Source organism: Haliotis rufescens, unplaced genomic scaffold (genome assembly GCF_023055435.1).
Source record: "Haliotis rufescens isolate VD_foot unplaced genomic scaffold, xgHalRufe1.0.p SCAF_20, whole genome shotgun sequence".
Lineage (NCBI taxonomy): Eukaryota > Metazoa > Mollusca > Gastropoda > Lepetellida > Haliotidae > Haliotis > Haliotis rufescens.
Window position 1 is genome coordinate 5,226,998 of NW_025963891.1, and position 23,395 is coordinate 5,250,392.

General features: G+C 39.8%; 1 protein-coding gene across 8 annotated transcripts; it reads right to left on the reverse strand.

Annotated features, from left to right (window-relative positions):
- Positions 1-1,172: 1,172 nt before the first annotated feature.
- On the reverse strand, positions 1,173-21,040 carry LOC124118933 (uncharacterized transmembrane protein DDB_G0289901-like). Of its 8 annotated transcripts, none has more exons than XM_046481258.2 (19): positions 20,783-21,040; positions 19,668-19,727; positions 19,202-19,262; positions 18,813-18,837; positions 16,543-16,584; positions 15,889-15,927; positions 15,598-15,656; positions 15,192-15,269; positions 14,607-14,671; positions 14,248-14,374; positions 13,423-13,551; positions 10,751-12,909; positions 10,322-10,456; positions 8,505-8,648; positions 7,585-7,671; positions 6,816-6,873; positions 4,705-6,303; positions 4,025-4,098; positions 1,173-3,469 (listed from the first exon to the last, which is right to left on the reverse strand). In XM_046481258.2, exons 10-19 carry the CDS (start codon positions 14,255-14,257, stop codon positions 2,942-2,944), a joined length of 4,923 nt encoding a protein of 1,640 aa, XP_046337214.1. In that variant the 5' UTR covers positions 14,258-14,374; positions 14,607-14,671; positions 15,192-15,269; positions 15,598-15,656; positions 15,889-15,927; positions 16,543-16,584; positions 18,813-18,837; positions 19,202-19,262; positions 19,668-19,727; positions 20,783-21,040; the 3' UTR covers positions 1,173-2,941. The 8 variants fall into 8 exon arrangements, with proteins under 8 accessions (XP_046337214.1, XP_046337207.1, XP_046337209.1 ...); XM_046481251.2 differs by having other exon boundaries at positions 10,751-13,020; XM_046481253.2 differs by having other exon boundaries at positions 10,751-13,020; positions 19,634-19,727.
- Positions 21,041-23,395: the final 2,355 nt, after the last annotated feature.

Sequence of the window (23,395 nt, forward strand, 5' to 3'; positions counted from 1 at the left end):
GCTTGATGAAGGTGTTAGGATCTACACTGAAACTTCGCACTAATTGTAATAAAGAAGTTGTTCATCCATAGAACTTGTCTTACTTCATCACACCAACTTCTAAATGCCACTTAAAGAAGTTATGGTGGAAGTTGCTGGTATGTGAAGCAAGGGTCATGTGCACGGCCAATTGGGATCCCATCAATGTAGGTCTATTAAAAAGACTAGCTCACAGGCATGTAATGAATCTTACTGACCCAAATTCATTTCCAGTGTAGAGAACTTCAGAGACATGCTAATGTTACACAGACCATTTGTGCTAAAAAAGATATACAACCCACTAATAGGCGAGGTGAAGTGAGATAGGGTTTGTCGTGTTGATAGTGACATGCATGAACATGTGTGGCTGCTTGTACTGGCCCGGACTAATGCTGAGTTTATAGTGCTAGCCCGCTGAGTGTCATGCTGAAGTTTAACATGAATACCCCACTCAGACACAGTATACAGACTCTTAGCCGACCAGGCCTCGTTTTAGCCCTTTAATGCCGAGCCCAAGGCAGGGTAACAAGTATCATCTTTTAACGTCTTTTGCTATGATGCTGTCAGGGATCAAACCCGACCTTCCAATGCTCCACCACTAGACTACAGAGGCGGTCCTGACCTACTAAGAGTGGCGATATCTGGATTTGTGTTGACCATCATTTATTTCTGTTTGCTAACCCAGCAATAATAAAGCTATGGAGATGTAAATAACTGTCTGGACAAGACAATAACAATAATAATCATCATCTATGCCATCAGGGTATGTCGACACGTAATCAACATGTCAGCAAGTCTGACTACCCAATCCATCAAGTCACCTCATACAACAGGTTGCTGGAACCTATTCTGCCCTGGACTCCCCATCTGGGAAGTAGGCCATGAACAGTGAAGGTAAATGCAGCAGGATTGGCAGCTTGTCCCTGTTGAACATTGTCTTTCCATTGTTTGTTGCAGGCTCCCTCTTGTTCACTAATCAACATTAATCATATGATGCTAATGCGAGTTTTTGTCCATTAATTGAATGTTGATTATGTCATCTTAACTGTTCCTAGGTACTTTGTCAAATTCTGTCGAAAACAATGCACTATTCATGCCTTAAGGGAACTACTTATTTTAACTGATGCATCAGAACAAAACAACATAAAATTGACTTGAATAAAGACTTTATTCAGAATACAATTCAAGCAAGCTACGAGCACAATATACATGTCATGTCAAAAATTCTCCTATCACTTGTACTGATAAAAGCTGCCCAATCCTAGGATACCTGTGCTTTGGCAGATTGTGATCTATATCTCTTCTTGGTCACAATAAAAATGCAGTAAGTACTGAGTTCGGAAAACACAAGAGGCATCATACATTAATAATAATTATAATAATAAAGAACCATACTGTCTGTAATAGCAGCACTTTGGAACACACGGTGCCCTGCCTGGAAGTAATCACAGTGTGCTTATATAGCATTTATATAGATACAGTAATTTTTTTTTGGTATTTTTTTTCTTTATATTGTTTTTTTTGTTTTGTTTCTTTTTTCTTCTTTTTTTGTTTTTTTTTGTTTGTTTTTTTTTCATTTTTTCTTTGTATTTCTTTTTTTCCATTTTTTTTCACTTAAGTATTTTTTTTTTGCACTGCATCCTGTGTCTACCTGCTGCCACGGCGTGCTGGACTCTCAAGCCCATAAATGCCAGATCACTGATAATATTAAGGACAAATAATTAAAAATCTTAAATTAAATTTGTGGATTTAGGATGCACATTTCTTTTCTATTTTTGGGAGGTATTTTTTTTTTTTGGTCTTTTTCTTTTGTCTTTTTTTATTTTTTTATTTTTATATTTTGTTTGTTTTTTTGTGTTTTTTTCCATAGTTTTTCTCTCTTTTTTTCATTTTTTTTTTCTCCAAGTATGGGCGGGAATAAGGACTATTACAGACAATACAGCAGTTCAGGTGGCATATTATATAAAATGGCTAACCCAATCAATCATCCAAGATGATTCGTTATGCCCAATATCATTTATTTCTTGGAAGAATTATCAACAGCACTAGAATGCACTTCTATCCTGATTCAATCACACAACTGGACAACAGACACACATATGAGACTTCAGTATCACAGGTTGTATTTTTCCTGCCAACTGACAGATTCCAATTCAAACAAGAAAAAAAAATATTACACCACCAATCAAGTGTAATTAAAGGAAAACATATTTGCACTCATTGTTGCTGCATTACAAGTAAGATTCGATTTGACATCAGTCATGAATGGCCTATACATAAACAGTATTTTCATACATTCACAAATAAAGACTTGAGGTTAACTTGTATAAAAGGCTTTGAACCCTCCCTTTCCCCCGCCCTCCCTCCAGCCCAATTATTAGTAGGCCCACTTGCTTGCTGAGGCTGTACACCCACATGACAAGACAATTTGGGAATTCTGAAAGACTTAATACTTCACTTGAAGTACAAAAAATAAACTCTGTGCTATACATGAAGCAGTGAGCACCACTAATTGCACGCTGTTTAGCACTAGGGAGGGTAGGCAGCAGGGTAGCAGCTCTCAGAGCACAAGTGATGGTCCATGGAACACATAGAAGCAGTAACTAACTTGCGTCGTTGGCGACGGCACCCACCTGCATTAGCTAGCTAACCCGCGTACAACAAGAGATCAATCACATGATGGGAAACTGGGAAACCATGTCAACAAACAAGCCAGAAACCTGCCCAACCCATATTTGATTGTCCTGGAAACACACTACTGGAATACTGACCATATCACGAGTCATCAACATTTAATCATTTAAACAGACTACCAACAACCAGTGAATTGACAAAAATCTTGGTAGAGGTCCCAGATTAGATTTGGTTACGGCAGGTTTCAGTGTAATAATATATCTCTATATATTAAAGATTTGTTTGATATTTACATGGATTCCCCTCCCAATATATTGCTAAGGAAAGGGTTGGAATTATGATCCTCTACTGCCCCTCCCCCCCACAAGCTTGAGCTCCACATGTTGCCGGGACCAGGCTGTCCCCCTCCCATGCCTCCACGACTTGGCATGGCACTCCACGGAGTTGTGGACTCGCTGCGGTAGTACCCAGGGTTAGCAGCGGAGGACGGCTGTGTGGAGCGTTGTACGGCAGGCTGGCCAGGGGGTGCTTGCTGCAATGGCTGGAAGTTGGACACCTGTTGGCCTTGTGACCACTGACTAGGGTTGTTGGATGAATTGCTATGCTGATCCAGGAAATGAGCACACTCTTGGTCAGACAAGAATTCAGCCAGAATGGTGGTGTTGCCAAGAACGCAAGTATTAAGTGCTTTTTGAGCTTTAATGGCTTCATCCTTGGAATTGTAGCAGACCACTGCCTGTCCTTGACTGAGATTAAGATGGAACAGACGCAGTGGGCCATGTTGTTGGCACAGTGTACGAAGTGTGGAACCATCAATCTGAAAAGGAACATTTATTTTAATTGTAAGGGACTAACCCCAAGCAAGACAAAATCAAAGACTTCATACGCCAACACTGTGGCAAAAAAGCATTTGGACTGATTACCAATTAAAGTATCATTAAATGTATGCATGAAAACAAAAATATAAAAAGAACTTCCAAATCCCAACTTAAAAGCTGATGAAGTGTGGATTAAGCAAGCTAAGATACTATGTGAAAGTTGACTAAGCCCACAACAGCCATCTCCAAATATTGCAGCTCAATTTCCTAATTAAAGTAACTAATGCACTATTTTAGCAGCCAATTAGAATAGAAAGCTGTATTTTACCTCTAGCAAGCACTAGGCAGCAAAATGTGAAGAAGTTGAGAATGGAGCATGCAATATGGACACAGCTGGTATTGTGGGATGGAACTATGGTTAAAAGATTGCAGTAACCAGGCTAGATGGACTTGGGACAGGTAACGAACGGACCAATGGCGTGATAGTTAATGATTCATATCCCAGCCTGGCATGCAAGTTGTGACCAAGTTAAAGACTACAAGACAACTACTACCTGTGGAGTGAGGTTCCTTAGGACCAGCCAAGTGGAGGTATTAGGGGTTCTCCCATCCCAACCTTGAGCGTTCACTGTAAGACAAGAGGTCAAAAGCTTCACAAGACAGCACCAATCACCTCTAACCCACAAAAAGATTTTGTCTCACAGCAATTTGCAAAGCTTTGCCAAATATACAGAGCAGCAGGCCCACCCGCCCCGATAGTCTCCACCATTACACTGGTTGGTCCACTAGGCATACCCCACTCTAGCTTGCACCGACCGACCGACAGCAAGTGTCAATGTCAGAGATGAGAAGGCAGAGGGGGACTATTGGGGTGGTACAAGCAGAAAAGGTAGTTAAAAGTGGTGGTAGTTATAATCAGGCATCACTGGTGGCAAATATCAGATCGCATAAATAGTCCACTAGGTGCATTTGTGGATAAAATTCACATACTTATGAAGCAAAAGAAAGTTATACCAAAGTCCAAAATGTTTTTCTTACCTTTAAAACAGCTCACATAGATGTTGAATGTTATAATTGAAAGATTAAGGTTTGAAAAGAGAACTATTAAATAGCCTTGCTAAAAAAGGGCTTAAACCTTGACGTGAACAAATACAAGTCACATGAAGGTTTGCAGTTAGTCCAGGAAGCAGAAGCTTGATACCCATCACCAAGTGAATAGAGGAATAAAGATTACCTGGAGTAAATGCTGAGTTGTCTGTCCTGCCAGCCCAGGAGTTCTGTCTGTTGACACCAGCAGGCCAGTGGTGGGACTTGTGCGCCATGAGGCCAGGGGGAGGGCGGTTCTTTGGAGGCATGCTCCATACATCAGACATGGAGGGCGTTGTTGATTCAGATGTGGACCAGGGTTTGGACGAACTTGTGGTGGAGATGTGGCTTCCTTTCATGCTCCAAGTGGTGGACGAGTCAGCAGCCACTATAGGGCTGGTCTTGATGCTTGTCGCCAAGTTATTCAGGTAGTCATCCTTCACAACATTGACACTTAGCGACCTGGAAATACTTCCTGGTGTGATATGGGGATCATCTTCAACACTCTTAGTGAGCCCCTGCCATGGTTTGCCAGGAACAAACTCAGGGATGATGTCTGTCATACTGATTGTCGGAGTGCTGGATGTGGTAATTGGTGGGTGAGATTCTTTGTTTTCAGAGCTCTCTTTTGTCTCGGCTTGTGATGTGGTTCCACCAGAACTAGTAGAAGGCCAATTCTGAGACGAGGTGGTTGCTTGTGTAGACCAAGTAGTATCACCACTGATATTTAGGCCACTGAGATCAGAGAATGGCCCCAGAGGCGGGCCATTTTGTGACTGCTGGAGAGGTTTGCTTCCAACAGCTTTATTGAGGTTTTCTCCAACTTCACCAGCGGTTTCTTTGTCTGGGGTTTGGCGCTTCCACTGGTTAAGGCGGGACGTTTGTTGCACTTGAGGTGGATTGATGGCAAGTTTCTCGAGCTCATTCTGAATGGGCATCATGTTATCAACTGAGTCATGAATATGTGGGCCTGCCGCTGGAGCTTGAGCCATGGGACCTCCGGCCCCTACAGCCCCACCGGGATTTTTGAGCAGGATCTGCTGTGCCTGAGAAAGCTGCTTCTGCAGCTGCAGTATCTGCTGTTTGATATTGTTGATCATGACTGCCAGCTGTTCCACCTGTTGCCGTTGTATCATGTTCATCATCTTGTTCTGCTGGAGGAACTGTTGCTTGTTAACAAGCTGCTGCAGGACATTCTGCAGCTGTAGCAGTTGTTGCAGGAGCACCAGGATGTTGTGTGGCAGTTGCTGGTTCAAGAGCTGAGGGCTGATGAGGCCAGACTGTACTGCCAGTCGCAGTTGTTGCAGAATCTGCTGCTGCGCCATCTGTTGCTGCATCACCTGTGTGTTCGGCAGCTGTCCTCGGGTCAGAGGACCTTGGGTGGGACTCATTGAATTCATAGACTGGTTCTGTTGCTGTTGTTGACGCTTATGCTGCATGAGTTTTTGTTGCAATGATTGTGGATTAATACTGGGGTTATTTGGATTCAGACTAGATGGGGGCAGACTAGGTCCCGATTTAGACCGGTCATATATGGTCACAAATGGCTGATTTGGTACTTGAGCATTTTGAAAGGGAGTATTTTGCATGTTAATGTTAGGCACATGTGGATTGCTCTCAGACTGAGTATCTGATATGTCATCGTTAACCATGGCATTGTCAGGCATCATGCCAGGCATTCGGGGTTTTGCACTATTTGACATGAACACATCCATGTCGGCATCTTTCTTGTTGGCCATTAGATCAGCTGAAACAAAAGTATTACCTTCTCAGATGTTGAAATGACTTTCCAAGCTGGAATGTACCATGGGGTATATGTGCAAGGATAACACCAAGAACTTCCTTCACTGTAATCATGGCGAACACATGCAATGCTATACAAAAGTATTTTTTTAGTTCATAGGGTTCTATGTTGCTCATAGCAATATTCCAGCCATATTACAACAGGGTCACCAGGGGTTGGCTTCCCACATCATACACCAGGGTTAGAACTTAACACTATCTTGCTAGACTGGGGCTAGTACAAATTCTAGTGGGCTGGTACAAATTTCCCCATTGTTTAAACATCACAAGGGCATTTTTTCTTTAAATCAAGCTCGTAAAGCTTTTGAGTTTAGTTCCAACCCTGATACCCATGTGGGGCATTGAACCGGGGCTTCAGCATGACAAATGAGACCTTTGCCAACAGGCCCAAAGAATTTTTAAAAACTACCCAATTATGAATTCAAATGTAAAGGTTTCCAAGACATAGCTACTTACCCAGGGCACTTTCAACATTCATGTTATTGCTAATCAAGGCATTCTGAGCTTCTTCCTTCTGTAAAAAAAATGATAGGTGGGTTGTTCGGTTAAAACAGAAGTACATCAAATTTCTGTACATCTTATGAATACCTAAACAAATGTCTTCTTGATATAACAGTAAGTAACAATAGATGAGGATTTCAAATACAATTTCCATACGAATAGAGTATTGGTAACTATACATAAAGTGAGCAAGTGAGTAAAGTTTTACACCATTTTCAGCATTCGTCCAACAATATCATGGTGGATAACACCAGCAATGGGCTTCACATATTGTAACAAAGTGGGGAATCTAACCCAGGCTTTTGGCATAAGCTTAAACCACTAGCCTTTCCCACCGCCATAAATCAATATACTAGTTACTTTTTTGTGACTAGATGTAAAATCAAAAGTCCAAAGATTATGTTGCTAAACTAGCTCAAACTTTGAAAATACATCCTGGTATCACAAGATTATTTTGTGTAATAAGACATTACCTGTCTCTAAAAGCTCTTTTCAATTCAAGAGCTCCCCCCTCCCCCCCTTAGTATGAACTGAGCTAATTAAGTTTGCCTTTACACAAAGATACTTGGTATGAAATTCCTTGTCAAACAATGGCACAACTATTCTCAAAGATGCCCTGACATAACATTACTAATAACCATTTGGTCAAACAACTTGATACCTATATCACTATGGCTAATCTTAGTGAATTTCATTAAGCACATGTCAGGAAGAGTACACCTACTTTGAAACCCATATCCATCAGCTGTTGTAGCAATTTGCTTCTCATCTGGGGATGATGATTGTTGCCGGTGGGGAATTTGTTAGGACCCTGTAAGAAAGCCCAGGACATAATTATTGTGAACTACTGAAAAACTGTTCCATGATTCAATCATTTCACAAAATAGAAATGCTTACAAAACAAAACACTTTATGAAAGTATGCTACAAAATAACTTAACAAATCAATAATCAATTGTTTTTCAACTGTAATTGAACATGTAACATCAATTTTCATTTCCGTAAAAGATGAAATGCATGAGCAATGTGCTGATAAAAAAACAATTATGACAAAGCATGAACAATAACTGTGGGTTAGAACGTGCAGACAGATAAATGTATCATGTTAGCATAATAGCAAGAGAGACACTGTACATTGTGCGATGTTGCAAGCTCCAATGTTATCCCTGGCACAGGAGGGCCACTTCAATCACTGTTGTCCCATACAACTGGGATGACAGGGAGGAACAAAATTAAACCAAACTTGAACACTGCAGTTAGTTAACATGTTCACCTCAACACAGCAACATTACCTTTACTAAACTTATGAATATGATTTTGGGAAATAGAAATGGTTGCCTCAGTGTCAAAAATGAAAAAAACATTAAAGATTAGAGAAAAATACAAAGCATTAACTATTCATTTCATTTGCAAACAAAGAACGGATGAGCATTAAGACCTTACAAAAGGCATGAAATGACTTCTGTAAGATTTGTACTACAAGCAATCTAGCATGTAACAAAATGATGGTAAAGGTGAGCCTTGTGACTAGTGTACTGGCAGTACAACTTGAGCTGCAGGCAGCTATGCTAGTGTGAGCTAGAACAAGGACGGTGTCGGAAGTGACGGGGTCTCATGGTGCCCACATTTTCCAGGGATAGTATACCTTCACCAGATTCTTTTTGGTTTTCCAGCCAGGGGCACTGCTCCATGTACTATTTTCTTGTGAAATGTCATTCCAATATCCCACCTCGGTTTCACCACCCCACACATTGCCTGAATTGCTTGCATTCTCATCTGGCCAGCCCGGCTGCAAGAATCACCATCAGCAACATACAAGTGTTGGCCGCAATCCAAGGGGGGTGGGGAGCAGCACAGGCAGGGAGGGCGGAGGAAGAGGAGGGACAGGGAAGAGAGAAAGAAGACAGACTGATGCTTCACTCAAGTGTCGAGTAACAGTTTACCAGATTTAACCATGTGCACAGTTGACCTAAATCTAGTATGAATAATACTAAGCCACAAATGTAAGGATGATTTAAGCCATAAACATAAGATGTCCAGAGTCATGAAAACGTCACATGAACCTGTATAGAGGGTGCTCAGAACAATGAACTGGGACAAGAGCAAACAAACTGAAGATGTCCACAATCTAGAACTAATTCCCTTGACACCAATGTTGAGATATTCAGGTATGTGATGCCTCATGAGGAGTTAGAGTATTAGCACTAATGCTACATTATGGAGAAAGAGTATTAGTTAATGCCTGGCAATGAATGAAGGATGCTCTTATCTCAACATTTTTCAGGCTAATATTTTTGTGACAAAACATCAAAGTAGACTGAAAGGTATATGGGTTATTATTAACTGGAAATTCAAACTGTAGGAACACTTTTAAACACAAGAATCCACAGTGGTCACAGTTTGTAACAAATGCATTGCTCATTTTCTGTACTGCTGCCTTGTGATTTGGTTAATAGGACATTCATTAAACTCTAAACCTTGACCCCCAATTTACATTTCTTTCATATAAACAGCTTATTGTATCATAAATGAGTGAACAATTCTTTAAGTCCAAAAGAACATTTAACAGCTGTTAACCCATGAATATACTATACAGGAAAACCTTCAGAAGTTTAGCCATTTCTTCTAGTCCTATGATATAGTCATTATGAAAAAACTTGGGACAATAAGATCAGTGCTGATTTCTAATGTTTATCTAGAAACCACATTAAAATCACAGTAAAAAAATAGCATGAATAACATGGATATACTTTATGAAATCATCCTGAAGGCAATCAGGGCAAAGTATTTCAAGCTTTGTATCTTTTTACCAAAACAATCTGTCAATGATTTTTTCTTTTCATTACTGTGAGCAAACAGTTATTTATGTGGATTTTTTGGAATATTGACTTAAGTTATGTTGTACATGTTAATTCGTTCAATTTCCTGGCAAACCTCTTCAAGAGAAAGAATATTGAGGAGACCATTTCAATGAGCAAATTAAGATGAAATGATTTTCACATGACTGACGACATCCCTCAGCATTAACCCATCTGAATGATCAGGTGGACTGATGATGTACATATGAACTAAATGATTAATATAAACATAACAAATGAATGATAATAGCATGCAAATGAAATGAATAATGAAATGATGAAAAGCCAACTGTGCACATGACCATTAGACTATTCATGACCATAATATATTTAACTCCAAAACAAAAATTGTTTCAAAAATTTCCAAAATATTTTCAAATATCCAATGAAGACTTGGTGGAACACGGGGACATGCAAGTAAGACGGGCTGTGCACGGTCTTCCCATGCTGTCTCCATGCTACACCTGCCCAGCTGTGAGGGAGGCCGAGTCGGACAACAATCAACTGAGAAGCAGCTACAACACCCGCCACAATGCACTCGTGTCTGCAAGCACAATGGGCATTAACCAATAGTGATAAGGGCTATACAGGAAACGTAGCAAACCTTTCTCAGGTTCCAGCTCTGGTCACCACCTCCACCGCCGTCTCCGCCCCAACTCGAGGTAGATAGGGATTTTGGCTTGGCACCAGGTGTGGGATTCCACTGACTCCCTGGGTCACCCCAACCTCCAGCTCGGGCCTGGAACACAAGGTAGGGTATATCATTATGTTGATAAGCTATTCAACAATCAAAGGTATTTTATTTTACACACAGCACTTGAAGATTGGATATTGTTTCTTCAACGGAACTACAAGTTGGTATCCTGAGGGAATAATACAAAGACAATAATTCCACGAAAAAAGATAATTACACTATGTAATGAAATGTCAACAAAGGTAAAATTTAGTGTTCCTCAGGGGTAATGCTGATAAAATTGCTCTCTTATACTTGTATTACCTAACAGTGATTTCGGCTAACAAAATGAACACTAACCTGCTGCTGGGCATTAGCTGCCCAAATACTGGTTCCATCATCAACCTTCATGTTGGAGTTTGAGAGGTCACCCCATCCAGAGGCCTTCGGTGGGTTGCCAACTCCAACATTTCCACCACCGCCGCCGCCCATTCCGCCGCCACCCATTCCGCCGCCGCCCATTCCGCCGCCGCCCATTCCGCCGCCGCCCATTCCGCCGCCGCCCATTCCGCCGCCACCCATTCCGCCGCCACCCATTCCACCTGTCGGTGCTGGTGGCGGAACTTGGACAGGTGCTCCTTTGTTCCAAGACTCAGGCTGTTCAGGCTTGGGCCGTGGGGTCAGGGGAGTTGCTGGGGTACTTGGTTGACTGTTCCAGCCTTGTGGGCGCTGAATCTGTGGCTCGCCCCAATAACCTGTACCATTATCAACACGCCGACGCTGCATTGCTGCATCTTCCCAGCCTCCTTGAGAATCTTGATTATCTCCCCACTGGGACCCAGATCCACGATCGCGATCCTGGCCTGAAGATCCCCAAGATCCTGTCTCGGTCTTGTTACCCCACATACTTGAGGTTTCAGAGCCTCCGCCCCAGGTACCAATGGTTTTGTCGGAACTTCCACCTCCATTGCCAGCACCATTTCCACCAACTCCAACATTACCAACTCCAACATTGCCAGCACTGTTTCCACCAAGGCCATTTCCACCAAGGCCACCATTTCCACCAAGGCCACCATTTCCTGCAACACCATTTCCACCAACGCCAACGCCAACACCAACGCCACTGCCAACACCGTTTCCTCCGCCGTTACCACCCCATTGGTTATCAGCTCCAGGCTTATTTGGTGGGCCATTCCAAGTATTGGAATCATTCTCGTTTTGCCACTGAGATCCACCTGATGCACCATTCCAGCCACCGCCGCCACCACCATTGCCACCATTTCCTCCATTACCTCCAGAGCTACTGTCACGACTAGCTTCCCAGATTGCCGTTCCATTATTATTGTTCCACACATTGGAAGCTCCACCACCACTGTCGGTAGAAAATTTGCGTTTGGTCTTTGGTGATTCTGAGACATCCCAGGCTGTATCCTGTTTGACAGGTTTCGCCCCCCACCCATCATGGTTCTCAATGGCCTGTCTGATGAAATCATCAGCAACTTGTCCTGATTGGGCGGCTGCATCAGCAGCAGAGGGTTGCCCGGTCCCTGAATTGCCGCTGCCTGGGGTTAAGCCCTTGCATGCAGCTTGAGCCCATGAGATGAACTCAGTTGTATTGCCTGATCCCTGACTATTGGCTGCACCATTGGGGTTGTCCCCCCATTGTGACTTAGAATTATTGTCCCACTGGGTTGCTGACTGTGGAGTGGGAGGTAGGGACTCTCCCCACCCACTACTTCCCAAAAAGCCAGACTTAGGGGCCGCGTCTGGTGTGCCCCACATGCTGGAGCCGTTGCCCGCACCATCCGGGCCACCATTATTGCCACTGTTATCTTTCCCACAATTGTTCATCACAGCACTTGTTGGATTATTCCAGCCAGACTCGTGGGGTTTGGAATACGTAGTCATGCCACCAAACATACCAGACCCACTACTACCCTGCCATGGAGTTTGATTATTTGAAGGCCCTGTCTGATTGCCACTCACTGGAGGTCCACTTTGTTGAGCACCGCTACTGCTAAGCATCAAACCATGCATATTGTTGCCATTTGAGGTTTGCATTTGCATGGAATTCTGTGGTCTTGGGCTACCCTGGCCTGGGGCACCCATCCCCCATCCTGAACGGGAAGTGGAGGAGTTTGAGTTCATAGAATTTGATAGAGTATCACTACCAGCCATGCTGGTACCAACTTGCATATTATGTCCTTGGTTGTTCATAGAAAGACTTGGATGCGGATTACTTGAACCCCAATTCATAGGATTCATATTGGCAGCAGAGGAATTGGGAGGATCCCTGATCCCCCAAGGATTTGATTCAAGTCCACCAAGTGTGGAATTGGCTCCCCATGGATTGGAAGCACTTTGACTCTGCATGGCACTTAACCCCTGATTGGTCTCCTGATTTTGACCATGGCTACTTGAGCTAGATATCACAGATCCGGACTTGACAGATGCAGCATCATCTCCTGCATCAGAGCCCGCAGTTTCAGAGTTCCCAATGGACGGCCAAGCTTCTTTATCTGAGGAATCCACAATGACACTATTAACACTTGAGCTTTGGCTCCACTCACAGTCCTTGGAAGGATTGTGCCAGGTTCCTATATTCTGACCTCTGTCGTTTGCAGCTGGACCTTACAGAGACAAAATAGGACTATATTTCCTTAAGGGATGATAGAATTAATTTACGTCAAGAGGGATTCTCACTCAAACACATTACTGTTTGAGGTAAGGGATGTTTTCATTCACTATTTTCAAAAGCCTTGCATCCACAAATGATTTGATCCAACTATGACCATTTCCTTGAACATCATTCATTATTATCTCAGAGGCAGAAGACTAATCACAAAACTAATATTAATGAAGCAATATTCAACACACTTTGAAGTAAGACTCAAAAATAAAAAGTTGGTTCTCAGGCAAATAAATTTCCAAAAATTTGTACTGGGTAGAAAAAACTTAAATGCTTTCAAGGGCAGTTTTTGTGGACATGCCTGACAACCAAGAAAATATTTTGGCCTTATTGTAGAACTCACTTGGATCTGTCCAACCACTACCCGTAGCAGGTGGTCCCTCACGCCATCCACCATCATCCTCTTCACACCAACCCAGTCCCCCTGCTGCTGACGCTGAAGACGCCCATTGATTACCAGTCTTTTTACCCCCTGTTGTCAACAATGAAACTGTTAATGTCGAAATAGGTTGCATGTACAGAACAGAGCCTAACTGGATGATTCAACACTTTCACGAGTAGTAATCAGTGCAGCAAATACCCTATAATACTTGAGTATCAATAATTTTACAAGTCACAATTTGATTATTCCACAAACCAAATCTTCATTAACCTTTAGGGATGTATTTAGACCTGCTCAGAGACTAATATTAAGCATCAAGTCTGGGGCAAATGTCCATCAAAATTAAAAATAGTTTTAATATATGGCTTTGTGTAGGCTACTTGTATTTCACTGATAACAGGATAAATAAACAGGCTGAGTCACTACTGTATTAAATGCAATGCTCACATGCCTCTACATATAAATAATGATATATGTTTTCCAATTTGCCTGCCAGGGGCACTTAATTTGAAATCCTACACAAATCTCTGACTTGATTGCTTAACAGTCTGGTGTATACAGAAGCAAGCAAACAAAATGGTAGTGAAAGATAGACATAAATGTTAATTGCAGTTACTTCTTAAACTGACTTACCAGCTTTAGAAATTGGCACTCGTCCTTGCTAAACTGCCCAATAGTAAAGGTATCATAAGGACTAGAAGACATTTGCCATTTTTAGGGGTTTTGATATTTGTTATCATAATAAGGAGTAGTGGACGGAAACTGTTAGTTTCTAACGCTGCTTACCTTCTTGCATGTCTTTGTGACCAGCTCAGGGGGGAATCGTGGCTTGGTGAGTACTTCGTTGATAAGGAGCAATGAGTAGTTTGTAGCAAGCGATGATTGATCTTGAGTTAATTGTAATTTGTTCAATCTGCAAACAAGATGACTGACATAAATACATCTCCATTTACCTTCCTATTATACAAAGGTAAGGCCACATGGTAAAGTTACTTTCAAAGTAGTCATGAATATTGCAATAACTTAATTGATGGAAGATTATTGAACAAAGACCATGATACTTGATATAGCTAACTTTCCAGTGTAAGCAATAACCCTGTATCTAAGTCTAAACAATGTAAAGCATGAACCATACCACAACGTACCAGCTATTGTGAAAACAAGTAGTAAGCTTCCCTCTTTGTTGGAAGGATTCAGTAACTCCCATTTCCTTAAAAAGAAAAGTTCTGTGTTGAACAAGCTTAGCACTTGGCTGGGACTTCTCTGGGTCATAATCAATGGACCTCAAATGAAATCAATTCCATTGCAAAGACTTATTGTATACAAGTCCAATTTGATCAGATCATGCATGAACGCTTTAAAACAAAGTAGATAAATAGTTCAGTATGTTTCTATAACTGATCAAAAAGTCTGAAATGCTAGTCATGAAATTTTATCTGAGGGTACCAGCATGTATGGTTATGTTTTCACAATACAGTCAGCAATATTACAGCTATATAATAATTTAATCCCAAACAAACCAGTGACTGATCTTTTGAGTATCATCCCACAAATCAGGGTACAATGACAATTAAGTCACGAAGTCCAACAATCCAATCTTATCGAGTCGCTTCTTGCTAAAAAAGCTGGGGACCCTTTCTAGCTGTGTCTCCACACAGGATTATCAGTATGGCTAGAGCGCTAATATCTACATAAAAAGTATGTAGTGAGGGCATCAGTAAGATTCTTACCCGAGAGCTAGGCACTTTGACTGATTTGTCTTAGCTAGAGAATGCTTCAATGTGCTTGCCCTCAATTTGGAATGCAATCTGATAAAAGAAAATCTTAGAATACATTTCATAGCATATCATTCACAATATCAACAACTAATGTAAATACAGACAAACACGCTACAAGTAAGAACACAAATGTTATATTTATTCCCTTGTTAAAACACTTGACTCTAAAGCTGGGTTTTAATGGCAAAACTATGATATCAATACCTTAATCCCTGGCATATATTTTCAAAAGTTCTAATTTATCCGAGAGAGCAATTTTTGTTAGTGTAATATATTAAAAACATGCCAATGGCACCTATAACAAAACATCATGTCATTTATGCACTGATAAAATATTTTTAGTTCTATCATAACTCACCTTTACAACACAACCTCAAAGCAAGGTTCAATTTGCATTGTTCTGAACTAGACAAAAATCTGGAAGGAAAAAAAGAATTTGTCAGACAATGTAAATCACAAAGCTATCATGATCGTTATCTAAATAGTAATGATTCAAGTTAACAGAAGCAGTAACTGTGAAATTGATGGAACTGATGATAGGAAACTGATGGTCATGCGAGTCATATTTATCAGAAATGGGGGCATTATGCCTTTCTCAGGGGTCAATGAATAAATGCTTGGAGAACATTAATGTTTCAAAACAACTTACAATGAAATGTTGAAAGAATATGGCATGGACCCACGAGATCTGAAAAAAAAAATAACAGTGTAATATAATGATGTCTTTAATCTTTAATTCTAAGCTAAAACCTTTGAAATCTTTACTATCTATTAGAATTTATTTAATTATAAATCCGGTAAAATAAATTATAGTATCCAATACTTGAAAACTATGGTTACTCGGCATCTACTAAGAATAACCCTCATGTCATTTGTTTAAAGAGACTTTCTTCACAGAACCCTTCCCTTGAAGAAGAATGCAAACATATGAAAGTAGTTCGACAATCATGCCAATCTACCAACTTTTGCACAATGAAATAACTGGCCTATGTGTTTTTCAAAACCCTCATCCATCCAATTCTGGTATGCGTTAAGGTGAAACTCACTAATTTTTTTCAAGCCAACCCATCTTGTGATAAAAGACAAATTCAAATTTATTGCTCTAATCTGATTCAATCTATGGCATACCTTGCAGGTCATATTGAGCTATTATCAATTCAAGGAACAGGAGATTCTGTAAATGACACTGAGGGTACCATGACACCATCAGCGTAAAGTCGCAAACTAGTTTGAAAGTTTACTATCACCATGAATTATTCAAAAACTCTTCAGAACAATATATAGAATATACTAAAATATCTACCTTTGCACAACAAAAAATACAATGGCGAGCAGATCAAGAAATCTGAAAAATAAAGAAAATGTGTACTGACATATTAAACCCATAAATAGGAAGTGAAATGAAAAGTAATAAATTTGTGAGGATAATTGTGTTTCTTTGCATGGAGGAAAGGGGTAAGGTGTTTCTTTGAATACCTGTTTGAAAAAAACCTCAGTAGATCTACTAGATGTTTTGGCTTCACAAAGTTTAATTAACCGAAAAAGGATTATACTCTTATTCTGTGGCAAAGCATCTATTGAGGTTGACATTTCATGATTAAAGTGATACTAATGGTACTAAATATCAAAGTCTCTGAGTAAATGAATTCTCAAATAACTTTATAGGGTTTTCATGGAAACCAAACTATACTTTTGGAAACAATTTGAAAAGACTTGCGGCTTTGAGAAGAAACATATCACACACTTGTAGGCATGACCAAAGCCCAAAGGTTGCCACTGGTTTCTACATCTATGTACAGACAGTGGTTTATCTAGGATCAGAAACTTAGTACATTTAGCAGAGAAACAACTCGAAAACAAATCATTGTTCAAAATTTCATATTTTTAAAGTTCCTATTTTCTTGAATAAGAGGTATTTTATTTTAATATTGCATTCAATGCAATAATGTAAAACTAAGCATCAAAACTTCTTCAGTTATCAGTGAAATACAAGTCACCTCAGTCTCTAAAAAGTCATAACATTAAAAAACAAAATCTGCGTAATTTCATATTGGCCACACTGCACATAAGCTACACACAATTTTGTCTTGTTTTCTTTTAATTAGCGTTCTCATGATAATCAAACTAAACTCTTGATGGAGACAATTTGAAATTGACCATTCATGATAGTTTGTCATACATCCCATGCAAATGTATATTGTTCAGTAAGTCTAGATTACTGCAGTATCAGGAATTGAAGAAAGTCTCTGGGCTCCTTTTTATTATATTTTATAACTATAATTTAACAACTTTTTTCTGTAAATATATGTTCATTTACGATGTTAGTCTACATTCATGATAATATACATTGGACCCAACTTGGAGCTGCAATCAAAATATTCATAAACAACTTCAGTTCAATGAGATTGAGAAGTTAAAAATGTCAAAAGTTAGTGGATGATAACCATCCACAAACAACTCAGATGTCTCTTTGGGACAGACTAGCATAACTATGATAACACAGCTATATCACAATAAATTAATCAATTTACTATGCCACAACAGATTACTTCAAACCTTAATATTTGAGGGACTTATTTTGCACAGAGTATTTTCATTCTTGCCCCTTTGGAAGTGTATTTAAGTAAATGTATTGTAAGTAATTATGTACATCTTAGAGGGTGCTTGGCTACATTTGATACATTGAACACAACCACCATCTCAGGAAATTCTCTCATTTGTCTGCAATAGATCTTGTGACTCCACTTATAAAAGTGTTTTGAAATTAAGGAAGTACTAGGATTCTTGAGGTCTTCTGTGGCATTTTCATTTAGGTGACATTAAAATCATTAACTTTTAACAAGGGTTATGAAAAGGACTCCAGGAGTGTCATGCTTAATTTCGAACACTGAATAACATACACCATAACAAAATAAACGATGGTTTTATCATACAATAATCCCTTGTACCTCAATACAATACAACCCTGTATTGCATTACAAAATTAGCATCATATGCTGTTCCTAGATGAAATATCTATCATTCACACTGCGTGCTGGTAACAGTTACAACACACTGGCCAACAAAGTCTACAAATGTCACTGTCCTATTTGGTGTTCACTTTCTTTAACGCAGCTTCAGACAGTATTTCAGTAATCATGTTAGCTTGATGTGGGAGAAAAGCCTAAAGTGATGCAGGTCTTGGATGTTTACCATATTCTTGAAACCCAACAGCATTGGTATGGTGCTGACAAAGGTTGAAACAATAATGAGAATCTGATATTTGAACCTACAATAATAGGTTTCTGTGCATTTAGTTGACTGGGCACCAGTGTCCCCTTTGCATGTGTTAGACGCAATAGGATAGGTTTTTTTAGGTTTGGTCCCTCATTACAAGCTCCTGAGTAAATATGTATTTGACATCTATGGCAAATTTCGGTTTTTATTTCATGATTTCTCAAATGTCATATTGTTTGGTCAAATCAAAAAATGTACTATATGGGCAGTTAATAACCCAATAATTGCCCACGCCTAGCACTGTCCCTGTATTACATTTAACTGTGAACAGTATACTGAAAAACACATGATACTCACCTCTTAATGACTGTTGATTATGGTTCTGCAAAACAAAAACAAAATCTGTAATTAGCCATGATAACACAAAAAGCCAAAGAACAATAGATCACTAATATCCACATAGTTCCAAATAGTGATTGCAAATAAGCAGTTGCTTTCAGTTAACTATAAATAAATAGTATGTATCATGCCAATAGGATTGCTCATAACTGGTAACAGCAATAGTCTGGTTGAGAATTTTACCCCAAGATGTTTGGTAAAATAAGATGCAGGGTACTCTCACAATCTGTGTTACACATTGTCTTTAATTTTACAGTCAGGTTACTCAAGCTGTGATAACTAGAAAGGCGCTATTATGAATACTCCAAGAGATATGACAAACAATGTCAATTTGGACTAGAACTTACCTTGAGATTAGATATGAAAGGCAGTGCTAATATCTTCCGATTTGGCAATGGAATTTAAACCCTGCAAATGATGAAAACATAATTAAAACTCAAAATCAACCCAAAATTTAAATAGAAATATCAAAATTACACCTTTAAGAAAAAACATCTGATTACTTTGTAAGTGGTCTCATTAAAGAATTTAACTAGTCTTCCCAGAAGTATTCCCACTAATCCTAATCTAGTTGGCAGATTTCCAAGATTTGGAAGTCTTGCCAAACCTTGTGTAATGATCATTAAAAATGTGTAACTTCTAGTTCATACCACTGCTGGTAACGGAATGGCTTTTTCTGACAGTCTCCAAACCCTAACATAATGAAGAATGTACCCCACAGCTAATATATTCATGAACATGTATTATAGAAATTAAAAAGAAAAGATAATCAAACATACATTTTCAACTACAGGAAGCTTATTCAAGAATCACCTTATAACAGGATCAGGTTGATTATACTGCAAGGCAAGATGAAAGATCTTTGGATAACAGCTGAAACAAAACAGAAAATCAAAAGCTGTGTAAATATAAGCTGATCAGGAATATAAAAAAAAATGTTAGGGTCTTTTTTAACCAATATACATATATTATTTGGAATATATTTCCAATAAAACTATCTTAAAACTAAACAAAGATCTACCTAACCTTTCCTGTTAGATTCTATGTCACATTAACCAAACTCGTACATGTCAGCCCCAAGAAAACATTATGTTTTCATTTTCATTGTTCTACATTTGAAAAAAAAAAGAAAACATTTTCAATTCTGAACTCGGCAACATATAAGAGATACGTCACCTAGTTATGATTACTTCATTTTCTAAGACATAGTATCAGAGGAAATTCTCTGAATCAAAAATTATGTCCGATTCTAATGATATTTTATGTTCGGCCATGTCAATGGTGGCCATGACATAACTAGAGTCTGGGTCATTTGAGGTTTTGGCAAAATGCCACTCGTGCTTCGAGGGATGAAATTTATATGATTTGTTGTTTTGGCGGCATATTTCCTACTAAAACATGTTAAATAGCAGTTAATTGTGCAAAAATGGTTATGCACATTGTTTAAGACGCCCGGGACCGTCTATGCATCGGCAGAAACGCCATCTTGAATTTTCAATGAAGTCAATCCACTCTACAACATGGCCGCCCATAACAAAAATGGCGACCTGTCTGATCCGATCCTCGAAGTGAATGTTGTTTGTATTGACATTACCCAAAATGCATCTAAGTAGGTTATGATGTTTACAGCAAGAATAAAGTTGATCACTACCTAAACAACATACTGCAAACACAGCTGAGGCCAATTTGCTGAGCTTTTGAGCTCGAAAATAGGGGGCACCTTCTCCTCACCGACACCTTACCCGCATTGCGAAATGCAGACAGATGTTTTTTTCACAACAACAGCCTTGTAAACACTCAAAACATAACAAATGCTATACCCCAAAAGCCTTTGGATATGATTAACAATATAAATGCACTATTTCACTTCAGTAAGATTGCATTCTCAGAAGTAAAAGCCCCCAACACGGCAGAGCAAGGCAACTCACCTTTCAGAAGGAATTCAAATGGCTGAGTTTCCTACCCTGGAAAGATTGCACGTATATCACAGAATCTGCTTGAGGAATACACACTCAAATTGTCTCAAAATAGAGTATCTACATAGCACCGGTGCCGAGACATCATTATTGCCGAAATCAACAGATTCTGTCAGTATTCAAAGCTATGTTGACAGGCCTGCCTGGAGGCCGATATCGGCATCAGGCCCATTACGTCCACTGGCTTCTGTTAAATGTCGCCTTTCATGCGCATGTCTCGCAAATCACGTGATAACGAAACTATTCTCGTAATAACATTTTATATAGAATGACTTCATGTAAAAGCATCATCAATGACTTTAAAAAATCTGGAACTTTTACTTATTAAATGAACTATAGAAAGGTTACAATTAGCACCAACACGTGATTGCTGTTGTGTATTAGTTTGTATAAATGCCAATTGGTTCAGAAATAACAAAGATCTTGATATAACAATAAAATAATATAAACTTTAAGGTGGAGTTATAATCTGATTTCCATGCTTATTTCCAATGTATTTGTAAACACTATAAGAAGCTTGATCTGAACAAGGGCGAATACATTGTCAAAACAAATCAATGTCCAAAAGATTACGCCATGATTATTCAAGAGTATTTAGAGACTGAGTTGTAATGACACATGCGCATGTCCCTTGTGTCAACAACCCATTAACTACGTGGTGTTGTAACAACAATGAAGCGAATCTGCACAGATATGTAATTCTTAGAACGAAACTCTTACTTTTATAAATTGCTTGTCTTTAAATGGCCGACTGTGATTGGGTGGCATCGGTCGTCTTTTTATATTTTATTCAGCATAAATATGCACATCGAAATATACCGCATTACTTATGCATAATTTGCAGGGCAAGCTTGCATTTAACTGAATCGTTTCAATGATGAGGGTGTCTATCCCCGCCATATTGACATCTGTCTACCCACATAGGATCTCTGGGTGGGTAAATATTCAAACCCTCTCGGCATTACTGAAATAGGAAGGATTGCACTGCCAGATTATCATAAAGGTTATTCATATGCATGGTTACTTTTCTCCAGTTTCAAAATGTCCTTTACCACACACACAGTAAAGAAAATACATATTGTTTGATTGACATAGGAATGAGCGAGGTAATAATGATGGCAACTTGTTTATACTCCCTCCTTGAAGGATAATCACCCGCTGTTTGAACACGCAGGGCAATAAACAGTTGATGCACCTGCTGTTTGGAACCTGTGCAATATACAGTTGATGCACCTGCTGTTTGGAACCTGTAGGGTAATATACAGTTAATGCACCTGCTGTTTGGAACCTGTAGGGTAATATACAGTAGATGCACCTGCACTTTGGAACCCGTAGGGCAATATACAGTTCATGCACCTGCTGTTTGGAACCTGTAGGGTAATATACAGTTGATGCACCTGCACTTTGGAACCTGTAGGGTAATATACAGTTAATGCACCTGCTGTTTGGAACCTGTAGGGTAATATACAGTTGATGCACCTGCACTTTGGAACCTGTAGGGTAATATACAGTTGATGCACCTGCACTTTGGAACCTGTAGGGCAATATACAGTTGATGCACCTGCTGTTTGGAACCTGTGCAATATACAGTTGATGCACCTGCTGTTTGGAACCTGTAGGGTAATATACAGTTAATGCACCTGCTGTTTGGAACCTGTAGGGTAATATACAGTAGATGCACCTGCACTTTGGAACCCGTAGGGCAATATACAGTTCATGCACCTGCTGTTTGGAACCTGTAGGGTAATATACAGTTGATGCACCTGCACTTTGGAACCTGTAGGGTAATATACAGATAATGCACCTGCACTTTGGAACCTGTAGGGTAATATACAGTTGATGCACCTGCTGTTTGGAACCTGTAGGGCAATATACAGTTAATGCACCTGCTGTTTGGAACCTGTAGGGCAATATACAGTTAATGCACCTGCTGTTTGGAACCTGTAGGGTAATATACAGTTGATGCACCTGCACTTTGGAACCCGTAGGGCAATATACAGTTGATGCACCTGCTGTTTGGAACCTGTAGGGTAATATACAGTTGATGCACCTGCACTTCGGAACCTGTAGGGTAATATACAGTTGATGCAACTGCACTTTGGAACCTGTAGGGTAATATACAGTTAATGCACCTGCACTTTGGAACCTGTAGGGCAATATACAGTTGATGCACCTGCTGTTTGGAACCTGTAGGGCAATATACAGTTAATGCACCTGCTGTTTGGAACCTGTAGGGTAATATACAGTTGATGCACCTGCACTTTGGAACCTGTAGGGTAATATACAGTTGATGCACCTGCACTTTGGAACCTGTAGGGTAATATACAGATAATGCACCTGCACTTTGGAACCTGTAGGGTAATATACAGTTGATGCACCTGCTGTTTGGAACCTGTAGGGCAATATACAGTTAATGCACCTGCTGTACGGAACCTGTAGGGCAATATACAGTTAATGCACCTGCTGTTTGGAACCTGTAGGGCAATATACAGTTAATGCACCTGCACTTTGGAACCTGTAGGGTAATATACAGTTGATGCACCTGCAGTTTGGAACCTGTAGGGT